Source organism: Leuciscus leuciscus (assembly GCF_965113295.1).
Source record: "Leuciscus leuciscus genome assembly, chromosome: 18".
Classification (NCBI taxonomy): Eukaryota; Metazoa; Chordata; class Actinopteri; order Cypriniformes; family Leuciscidae; genus Leuciscus; species Leuciscus leuciscus.
This window is the reverse complement of record NC_138742.1, coordinates 12,071,334-12,083,448: the sequence shown is the minus strand read 5'-3', so window position 1 is coordinate 12,083,448 and position 12,115 is coordinate 12,071,334. Positions and strand designations below refer to the sequence as shown.

Genomic DNA, 12,115 nt, shown 5'->3' with positions numbered 1-12,115 from the left:
AATGTATAATGTAATGTAACTCTATATATTCTAGAGTTGTCACAAGTACCGAAATCGGTACTGAAATTTAAAAAATGTGACGATATCAACATTTCCCTCTAGCATTTTGAGCGCTGTTGAGCGGATACTTAAACACCTCTGATTGGCCATTGTGTTGACGCACTCAACATATATGTCTCTGATTGGCCATTGTGTTGACGCACTCAACATATGTGTCTGTGATTGGCTACAATGATCAACGAAACATGTTGTCTTTGACGCTCTTCTCCGAGCACTTACACAGATACACATGGGTGCGTATGAAAGTGGCGTCTTTCAGCGGATCCGTCTATCAGCGGATATATTAGGGATCCGCTGATAGATGCCTGCTTTTAAACGCTCCCGTGTGTGTCTGTGTAAGTGCTCGGTGAAGACATCAAAGATGTAATTGTTGATCATTGTAGCCAATCGCAGACATGTATGTTGAGCGTGTCAACACAATGGCCAATCAGAGGGGTTTAAAATCCGTTCAACAGTGCTCAAAATGCTAGAGGGAAATGCTGGTATCGTCACATTTTAAAAATTTCAGTAGACCTACCGACGTGGTAACGAAATGTGTACTTTTTGACAACTCTAATATATTCATAAACACATATTTGCCAGATGGTTAAAACATTACCGTGTTGAACTGGTTGATGATGGTTTTCGAGCCTGACCAGGTAAAATGTGGCCAAGATCCCTCTAAAACAAGTCAACAGACTACCACGATCAGGCTGGGAAACCAGTTAACACACAGCCAACCAGTTGTTGTTTTTTGGCAGGCGAAACAGTTAACATACAGGCAAAGTTCTGATGGTGTATTTTTGTAAGCAACTGACACTGACAGCATGCTCTATGCTGATTTATGTTGAAAAACATGTTAAGAATGTGTTAAATGGAACTGCGAGTGATAGACAATAGCCAAACGCCTAATAAATGTAGCCAAAAAATGTAATAAACAAACATGCAATGGGCGTTTCTGCTGTGCTCTATATGCAGATTCCAGGCCTGCTTACGGGCACAGAGGCTTCACACACACCAACACACAGAACACAGTCCCCCTTTTCTTGTTCTTTTTTGTGCTTTCAGTATTATGGTTATCAGCGCTGTAACTTTATCCTCTTCCTTTCATGTAAAATACATTGTTACCTGTGCCCCCCACCCCTCCGCCCCCCAACACACACACATTTCAGCATATGCCCCTGGGAGGTGTAAGATTATCTGATGTGTCCCCTCCCTGAAACACTCTTCTCTAAAGGTAGGGGAAGGCAATAGAGAGAGGAAGAGAGAGGAAGAAAAAGGAAATAGAAAAGAACAGAGAGTGTGTGACAGGGCAAATGGCTGTGGGTAATGCGCACATACACAACATGTTTTTCATTCCGATCAGGTGACATTGGCTTATGTTGGTATATTTTTTGAGAACATTCAAACTCCCTGAGGACACTGAAAATTAGAAACTAAAATTAGATTGAGTGCACACAAACGCGAAACTTCCTCTGAACCAGTCAATTCAACGTCCATGTTCTCAATTTTAAACTGATAAAATCATACCAACAAGATCAATCTTATCAAATGAATGTGAATACTGTCAAAATTTAACAAGGTAGTGCATGCAATAAAATACTAAAATATTATAAAATAGCAGTTAAAAACATTACAGTTACTCTATGCACATATTTTACAAAGTGCAATCCACACAAATTGGTGAATCTCCTACACGTTATTTTAGTAATTAAAGTTACACTATGTAACTGTTTTTTTTTTTTCAAAATTAACTACATTTAATTAATGAGTAAATACATCATCAATCCTTCTTTCAAAACGTGTTTTTGTCTTATTCAATATGGTAAGCCTATTATAAGGGTTTATATTTTAGACCTTACGGGATGGTTTTTGCATGCATACGTCACTCATCCGCGTGTGTCTCGTCATATCCGTAAATAGAGAAAAGTTACTCTGGCTACTTTGACGCATGTATGGTGTGAAAGTGACATATGTTAGTTGTCACAACGAGCGAGAAAGGTTGACTTGGACCAGCTAAATCTCAAACCTCCGGGGAATCACTCGTAAAAAAAAAAAAAAAAAAGCCAAACGGAGGAGCTTCTGCTTGCAAAAAGAGAACGCGACAGAGCTCGTAATAAAACAAGAATCAACATTGGCTTGGCTTTTTGGAGATGGCGAGAACTGAGGGATTTGAAATATTGTAAAAGTGATGTGGAGATGGCATTTTATTTTATTTCGGAATTTTATTGAACTGATAAATTGCCATAATGTAGTTCTCCAACAGAGTTCATTGTAAAGCATTACCTATTGTGAAGGGTCATTTCATTATGGGTTGCTGTAGCGCTGTGCTGGAATTTATTTTTAAGGAAGTACCATGTCTATTAATGGATATAGCTACAGTAACGGCTTCAGCTAGTCCTAAGATCTTTCCATCTAAACTGGTTACATCTCTTAAGCCTAGTAGTGAATGTTTTATGAGCAGTAGAATAATCTCTCTCTTTTTTAGTTATGACAAAAGAACCATATTAATCCGCACACACAGTCACGCAGAGCCGAAGCACAACCAAAACAATGTTTTTCTGCAAAATGCATGCAGTTTTGTTTTTTAACAGCTAGAGGGCCAAAAGTTACATAGGGTACATTTAATTGAATTTTAGCATGACGCTACATTGCCACCACAGTCATGCAGCAGCGTTACGCGGTTAAAAATATGTTTTTGATCAGTCAGATCAACTAAAATGACCAGTCAAGGGACCAGCCCATTTGTTGGACTGCTCCGTTTCCATGTCAACCTGTGTATGAAGTCTGAATGGTATATTCCGCCAGGGGAAAGGGGTCAGAGGGAAACTGGACACCAGGCCAAGCCCTATAGACAGACACACCTTCGCAGCTTTGAATGAGTGTGTGTGCGTATGTCTATGATCTTGTGTGCAACTACGTGAGCGACGCTGTCTTTCTGTTCCTCTGGCTCATTGATTCCCGTATCTTTGTACAGCAACCAAAGTGTTTACACACACACACAACACAAGTCTCCATGCATGCGCATTGTAGTGTGTGTATCATCTTAAGAAATGAGTTGAAACTTTATATAAAAAAGCACTCTAGCATTAAAGTGCTCCCTTCCCCTCTGATTGCAGCAGAAAAAAACTGCTTAATTATTCATGAGGTCTTGTGCTTGTGTCAGCTTTTCGTTAATTATTTAAATTAATCTCATTAACGAAAGGCCAGGTTTCAGGAGCATTTAATTAAATGATGAATTGCTTCCCAGATGTCGACGTGCTTGTTAAATAATGTGCTCAGGCTGGACCCAAAGCTGTCAGCTAAACTCAACCCAAAACTGCACACAAGGACCGTCATAGTGCACATTAGTGTCATTATACTCCACAACATAATGCAGTTTTCAAGATCAAGAGGAGTATTGTCATCAATGATTCTATGTGACTATAAAAAATAAAACCCCATCTATAACCATTACTGGTGTGCACAGCTTCAGGAACTATACAGTCTGCTCAAACTCGCAGCTTGTTTTGACAGCTTGTACTGATTCAAACAAGATTGGATACAATTTAGTCTCATCAAACTCAATGCCAGTACTTGAATACTTAATATTTATATTAAAACACAAGGTCTGAAAGGATCCTAAATAAAAACATTACATACAATGACTGCCCCATAGATTTCCATATTATGTTTATTTAAATAAATAAAAAAATCCTCAAACTAAAGGGCCATGTGTTTAAAAGTTGAGGCAGCAAGATTTGTTTTGCTCACCAAATTTGATCAATTGTTTTTTTACAATTTAAAAGAACTGTTTTCTATTTTAATATATTGCAACATGTCATTTATTTCTGTGATGGCAAAGCTGAATTTTCAGCATCATTACTCCAGTCTTCACTCACATGATCCTTCAGAAATCATTCTAATATACTGATCTATAGGCTACTGCTCAAAAACATTTCTTATTATTATCAATGTAGAAAACAGTTGTGCTGCTTCATATTTTTGTGGAAACCATGATTCAGATTTTTCTTTTCTTTTTTTTTCTGCAGGATTCTTTGAAGAAAGTAAAGCATGTATTTGAAATATAATTCTTTTGTAACATTATAAATGTCTTTACTGTGTAAAAAATGTCTTTTGATCAACTTAATGCATCCTTGCTGAATAAAAGTATTCATTTCTTGAATAAAAATCTTACTGACTCCAAACCGACCCATTTTTTTTGTGATAGTAGGGTAGGCAATATGTTTTATAAACACTTTTTGTCATACTGTTTTAAAACTCTCTTCATATCCTGATAGCAACAAATAATAGAAGTGGTCTAAATAAATCATGTATCTATATCTTCTGTGGACGTCTCAGGACCAAAACATTTCGTCCAATCATTGCATTCCGTCCGAATGCAATGATATGATGTCCTACCTGCCTGTCAACATATGTATTACCATACTTCTGCACACCCAGCTCACGCAGACATCACACATCATCAGCGGCAGCGTTGTAGACACAGTCACCGGGTGCCATAAACAAACAGCAGCCGCCTTTTACAGTTCCTCCTGAACCAAAACAACAAGCTTATCCTGTGTTCATGACATGTCGTAATCGAAATTAAGAGATGGCAATCTGTGACGTTCTACCCGGAGCCGTTCACTCCCTCAGACTCAGATTTTTGTGTTTCTATGTCAACACTATCAACACTGTCATAATCACCCACTTAAATTAAACACCGAAATTAATCTACAGAAGTCAGCAGTCAGGCAGCTCTGTAAGTTGTTTACATTCATTATTATTGTAATGTTATGTGCTTTGAGACATTAGGTAATTCAACGCCGTCTCTCTCGTCTCGTGACGCTTTGCTTTGCACTCTGATGTGTGTGTTCGTGTGTTTTGGAGGAGGAGTGGCTTTGAAAACACTCTGAAGGGAGGGTGGGATCTCATGCTTTCAAAGCTAGCTTGCTATTGCTAGCCGCTCCGGAATTGCCTACCCTACCTTTAACTTGTGTTTAACCTATCTTTTTAAAACCCTAATACCTAAACATTCAGCATAGATAAAGAACCTGGAACATTTGCTAGTCTAGTTTAAAAGCTGTAAAATGTGATATGTTACGTAATCTTGAATAGTACATTGTCTTAACTAATTAAGATGTGTATATCTTCTGCATATGGCCAGAACAAGGGAATTAAGACAGATATTTTAAGTGAGATGTGAGTCGATTTACAGTGTAAGAGACAAGCCACAGGTGTAAACAACAGATAACCATCGGGATGGTGAGAATTTTATGAAGAGTTTGAGACTTAGAATTTTATAAAGAGAAATGACTAACAAGCTTGTTCACTTTTTCATCAAACTTTTCAAATCTGCATTAGGATTGCTACTTGTTTGTTTTGACGTTAAAGACAGGGTGCTTGTTTAGCTATAAAGCAAGCCCACAACTTCTTTCCACAGTCAAGAATATTTATAAATATTACTGTGTCGGCTCAGTATAGCTTTCAACACACTTACAACTTGTACTCTCCGTTATTTGTGGTTATTTGCTGATTACTCTTAAATTGGGAGGTGTAAATATGTGAATGTGAAGCCTTGCTTTCTGTTCTCCTCTCTCTGCCTCGTCCCCTCTTCCTCCCTCTCTGTAGGTGTGTGTATGTGTGTGTGTGTAACCTGAGTCCTCTCTCTCTGTCTGTGGTCTCTGCTCTGGGGCTCTGGGGCACAGACTGCACCAGAGGAAAAGGCTGCAGCTACACCCCCCTTTTCATTTTACTCCTCTGCTATTTTTCTCCAGAACCAAAAGCATTGATCCCCTGAGTCACAAAATACCCCCCTCCACCCACACCTCAATCTCCCCCTTCCTCAGCTTCCATTACCCCAAACACCCCAAGATCAGTATCTGTCCTCATCTGGATTATGGACGCCTGTCTGTCTTTTTCAGAGCAATCATGTAAATCAGCAACATCATACCCATATATGTTATCGAAATGTAAAAACATTTTAAAAAATCTTTTTCCAACAAAAAAAATAAACCCAGAATGGAATTATTCAACAGACTACTAACAGATAAGCACAAAGATGGAAAAAGGCACACTGAGAAAGACTGAAATCATTTCAACAGTGTGTGTGTGTGTGTGTGTGTGTGTGTGTGTGTGTGTTGTACTGTCACTATGTGTGCGTATGTGACACTGCTCAGACTTGTGGTGGCCATATGGCTACTGTGCTCGACACTTCAGTTCACATCTGTTGTGTATTAAAGACCTAACGCTGCCCAGTACACACCTGGGTGGCCTTTTCACACACACACTTATTCATGCACACAAACACGCTCACACTTCAAACCGCACAATCAAACTTTTCAATTATCACATAGTATAGACCAGAGTTTCCAACCTTTTTTTTTTTTGCCTTAGATAGCAATGCCAAACCAGAAATGAGTTCCTTGACTGATTCTTTACTGGAAATCATTCAGCATCATCATAAAAAAAGTGAACATTATTAATTTTTCAGGGGGCAATTTTTTAGGTACTTTTTCGAGTGTGATACACATTTTTCAAGATTCTTTAAAGAATAGAAAGTTCAATTTTGGAGAAACCTTCTCAAAAACACCAGTGAATATATTGCAAAATTATATCCAATAAAGAAATGTATACACAATATAATTTATACTAGAGTTAGTTCTGGTCCTCGAATTAGATTGGCCAAGCAACATTCCAAGAGTGCTGAATGTGCTAGACTTTCGATTCATTAGCCGCTATAGGTAAATAACCCCCAAAAAGTGGTATAGTAATGTTATCCACACATATCCATACAACTCATACACATTCTTCAAATGATACTGCACAACACACTGACAAATTCTGAATTTGTGGAGTGTTAAATTCAATACACAGACAATGAAAGAGAAGAAGATATTCAGATAGTCTTCTGACAGAAAAGGTATAAAAGCCATAATGATGTAAAACACATCTAATAGTTGTAGTTCACTCACCCTCTGTTCATTCAGCTCCTGTGTATTCTCCATCAGTTGAACTTCCACTCCCCTCAACTACAGTCCAGACACCTGCAAATGAAGGATGCTTTTAAAATCACCAAAAACACAATACAATGCATAGGCATCCCTCTCTCGTATCTGTCTCTCTTCTCTCTCTCTCTTCCTTTGTGTCTCTGGATATATGTGTGTAGGAGGGGAAGGAATAAGTCTGGTAACTTCACTGTATCATATCCAGCCAGACTGAAGTAAATATCATTTACAGAAGTAAACATTAAACAATGGGTAGAGAGAAATGTAATCAATGTAACACGCACACACAAATGCACTTATTCAATACACACAAAACGCCAAGCTGTCCAGGTCATGGCGATGCTAACATGGCAGTAGTCACTAAAACCATCTAACCATGACTTCTACCTCCCAGTAAAGCCCTTTCCACCCACCATCTTTATCTTTCTCTTTTCCCATCCTTCCTCTGTCATTTAAAAGCTTGAAACTGAGGCAAATTGCTTTGAAACCTCCCGAGGCCTCGGTAATGAAAAGCACTCTTATTCAAAATCTCTTTGAAAGACATTTGAAAGCATCGGGATCAGGAGAATAGGTTTATTTTCTGTCCTGCCGCAGGTACCAGGCCAGTGGTTCACAAACCTTGAGAGATGAAATTTGTCTAAAAGTCTCTAGAACAAAAAAATGGTAACATTGAAATTAACTGATTTGATTAAAAATCTTATTTTATTATTAATTACAAAAATGAAACTTACTACGCAAGATTACTCTAACAAAAGTTATTTTAAAAGTTCACAGTGGAAATAGCTCCAGTGGGACAAATTCTCTTTATGGGAATGCAACAGGAAAAGGTTTATATACTGTATATTAACCAAATAAAATCTTGATTTTAGGGGCAGGGGCATCATGCATATATTTATTTATGAATTTACTCTGACAGTCTTGTCTCACTTAATACAGAATATATACTATTAGACAATTTAGTATTTTTTAACAAAGTGTTATAAAGCCAACAGAACATATTGTCTTTTTCTTAATACACCATTTATGAGTTTGCTGGACAAAGTGGGTACATGATGAAATTTCATTTTAAAGTAAATGATCTGAGAAACTTGCAACTCAATTGAACTGCCCAAATGTAAAAAAAAAAAAAAAAAAATATTGTAATTGGTGATTTCTGTCAAAGCATTATAGACTAACACCTGTTTCTACCAAAAAATAATTGAAATCTTCATTGTAACAAGTTTTGACTTTGTTTAAAATCCTGAGGGGTCAGCTTGAAGGGTCATGATGCTTCTGTTTAGGTATATATATATATATATATATATATGGCAGCATATATATAGATTACAGTGACCTATAAGATCAATTAATGTAAATGGGAAGTCTCCACTAGCTTCTGTATACATGCTTGTGTGTGTGTGTGTGTGTGTGTGTGTGTGTGTGTGTGTGTGTGTGTGTGTGTGTGTGTGTGTGTGTGTAAGAGAGAGAAAGAGAGTTGAAGGACAGCTTGAAGAGCAGATCATTTGAATTTTTCATTTGCTTGGTGAAGCTGTGTTCTGAAATTCTAGCCTTTAATACTCAGGCGGGGGAATGAGCTGAGCAGCATTGATTTTTACTGTTATCACTCAGTGCCCTCTGAGCCTACTGTCCTCTCTCTCACACACACACACACACACACACACACACACACACACACACACACACACACACACACACACACACACACAATGAACAGACGGACAGCCAAATAGCAAGACACATTGCACTAACCATGTAATGGTGAGGAGCTGGTATTTATTTCCCTTCTGTCAACACATATTTTCAAATCAAAAGCCACTTTATGCAACAGTCCCAGATCAAACATTTGATTTAGTCAAATAAGAGAAACTAAACATAAAGATAACAGTCTAGGGATTGTAAACGGTCCAATTAGAGGAGACCATTCCGTCTCAAAATAACAAAGAGCGCCAGCGCGTTTTACTGTTATTGTCATGAAAGCACGCGGAGCGTTTAGTGGCGCGGCATTCTGCGCGCGACTCGACACAGCCGCGGCACGAGCGCAGGAAAGCCAAATACTCCAAAGCTTTTTGGTTTTCCTCCCTTTAAATCATCAGAGCTCACTCCACTGACAAAACACACCGCCTATTGCTAAATAAACAAGCTGGACCAGGAACAGCTTTCATTAGATGAGAAGAATTTGTCTAAATGTGATTTTTTTTTTTTATTAATAGGCTATATTAAGTGTAGATTCATTATTTGTTGTTATTATTATAACCGATTTCATTATTCAATTTATAGATAGCCCTCATTGGTTTAATGACATTGCCTAAATTGTTCTCTTCTCCAACGTAAAAGCACTTTAAAATTAAGTTTCCAGTTTGGAGAGCTTTTTTATTGTTCAGAAAACCATCTGTTCTGGTGCTTTAAAAACCCCAGAACGCAATATGCTGATCTATGTAATAATCAAGATCTCCAAAGAACCACATAGCTCAACCCAGAACCTTCCATGGCGGAAAACGGTTCCAAGGTGCCACAGAGACAAACTAAATCAACCTTAATTTTCAAGTGTAGGCTACTTTCCAATTTATGTTGACAAAATGTATGCATTATTTTACTAGTCACGTGCAGTTTAATCACTATACTGTTGCGAAATATAAAATGGCATCCAAGTGGACAGATCTTAAAAAGCCATTTTTAACCATTCAGGGTGTGATATAACATCCAAACCTAAATGGGTGATTAGGCCCTACCTTTGATCCTTACCCATAATATGACTACACTCTTATGTTTTTTTTTATATTAATGACAACATAGGGCTGACGAAAGTAGTGATGCATGCACCAAGTTCACATTTACAGATGAAAAGAAATGATTAATTTCTTATTTTAAAGAAAAAACACTGAGACTTTGTTTGAGGTTTAATAATTAATCTACTAAGAGATCTACATGTGATCAAATCAAATACTGCTATTATAGATAGCCTACATCTAGAGCCCCTATAATCTACTTAGAAAAAAGCGTTTAAAATATTGTCCCACCATTCAGTCCAAATGCGTAAATCCGTCAATCAAAGTGCCTTGCAATCTTTAAGAATATCTCAAATGTTTAAATACTTACAAGTCTTACTAGTTTTTCCCCAATGTTTGAGGCCTGGAGATGGCCAAAGAGGAGGTCACTGGTGTTCTCTTATGTAATTGTTGGCTAGTACACTCCATCTTATTACCAGCCACCAGAGCGACCTGTGTGTTGTGAATTATTTCGTGTTAAGTGTGTAATCTAATCCGGGCTCCTTCTCCGGTATCGGCTCGAGCTGCTATCGACAGCGCGAGAAAGCGACCAATGGCCAACGCGCAATGAAGCTGCTTCAGGGTCGGGATGATATTCCCGTTTCCTCCGTATCAAATACAAACACAAACTCCACGTGCATGGGAAAACGGTCATGGCATGCGATATCCAAACGGACACGGGAATCACCCAAAAAACTCAGAAGGACTCTTTAAGGAAAAGTTACCAAGTAAATAAAAAATGTGTCTACTTAAGAACTGTTCAAAAGACATATGGGCTAATGACTGCACTTGAATTCATGCATGAAGTAAAACAATAAATAAATAAAAAATCAACGATGCGATTGTTGACCAAATAACTCGAAATTTGAAACAGAAAAATCTAATCCGTGTAATCGTGTTTAGTGAACAAAAGCATCATTGTCCTAACAACATATTTGTTTTCCACCCATTTAACGCGTCACAATTGGTCATTTCTGGTCGACTTTTCAGTTTCAAATACATTTTCTTTATCAGTAAAAAAAAATTCTGACTCTAGCACAACTTTTACTTTAATAATTTTCAGGCAGCAGTTAAACTTTCCAATTTAGTGCGTAGAAATTTTTTGAACAGTGATAATTTGTAGAATTATTTTATATTCGTTTTTATAGGTGGTTTAATATGGAAAGCAGACATTACTCTGAACTGTAACCTTCTTTAAGAGTCCTAGATTTCACAGTCTCAGGCGCAGGCGCGAGCAGGTGCTCCAAACTGCTTTTAGGCGTTGTATGTAACTTAGTCACATAAATATTTAGCAAAACTTTTATAGTTTCTGAATAGTGAGCTATTTTATGGTTCAAGATGGTTACTTTACTTACGCTTAGGAGTTGTGCGTTGCTACGATATCCAAACTCTCCAGAAGGTCCGTGCGCATTCAGTCTGTTGACATGCTCATCCAAAAATATTCAAGTGGTCGAGCTGCGTGAAGCGCGAGGAACAGCTCGCGCCAGTCAGTGCACGCGCTGTCAGTGAAGCTCGCGGGGAAGTCCTCCCTAAGTTCATGAGAGCTGCACTGGCCGCATCGGAGCGGAACGCTCCAACCGACAGATCACCACTATAACTCAAACTCCGAGGAGCTCTGTCTTGCACTAGCTGTGTTTTCCCCTTTAATTTACGCTCCTAAAGTTAACGTGAGCACACGCGCACTCCGTGGTCTACTTCATTATTAAAGTTCTCTTGCAGCGGCGGGGCAAGAGTGCTCATTGATGCGCATGCGCGCAGCTGCCATGCGGGGTGCTGCTGTTGGCTCGCACCCAAGCCAGTAATGGGGCACAGCACAAGGGCCAGGATGAGGCTCTTATTAATAGTTTCGTCCGAGTGATCAGCTCAGTTTTATTTACCACAGCCACACAACAACAACCAAGTCAAACCCTTGTTTTGGGATCAGATTCACTCACACTTATGCAATCTTGCACTTGGACTTCCACTTCCACCCTAATGGACCAAGCAGCAAGAAAAGGGAGCTCCTCTAATTAACATTTATCAACACTTAGACCAGCCAAACCACTAAAATAGCTCAGGTTTATTTAGGTTTATAAAACACGTCCTAACATGACGGCAGGAAAAGTGAGCTGAAGATCAGAGAGCAATGACAACAAAAATGGGTGAAAATGTCAGAAGTTGCATGGAAGTTGTTTGGGAAAGTTACTTTTAAAAGTAATGCCATACAATATTGCGTTTCTCCCTATTGCTTTTTAACAACTAATATATATATATATGAAGACTTCAGATGCAAAAGCCTATATATATATATATATATATATATATATATATATATATATATAT

At 38.2% G+C, this 12,115-nt stretch overlaps 1 protein-coding gene across 14 annotated transcripts in view; it reads right to left on the bottom strand.

The window, feature by feature from the left end:
- Positions 1 to 11,514, bottom strand: part of eya4 (EYA transcriptional coactivator and phosphatase 4) — a 36,126-nt gene extending 24,612 nt beyond the window's left edge. For 6 of the 14 annotated variants that reach the window (XM_082146075.1, XM_082146082.1, XM_082146077.1 and 3 more), the window contains exons 1-2: positions 11,149 to 11,512; positions 6,996 to 7,067 (exon numbers count right to left, since the gene is read on the bottom strand). In XM_082146075.1, the coding sequence (XP_082002201.1) occupies positions 6,996 to 7,028 (33 nt within the window). In that variant the 5' untranslated portion in view covers positions 7,029 to 7,067; positions 11,149 to 11,512. Of the gene's footprint in view, positions 1 to 6,995; positions 7,068 to 11,148 lie in introns of all 14 variants that reach the window. The other 8 variants (XM_082146074.1, XM_082146083.1, XM_082146078.1 and 5 more) reach the window with 4 other exon arrangements.
- Between the last annotated feature and the right edge of the window lie 601 nt (positions 11,515 to 12,115).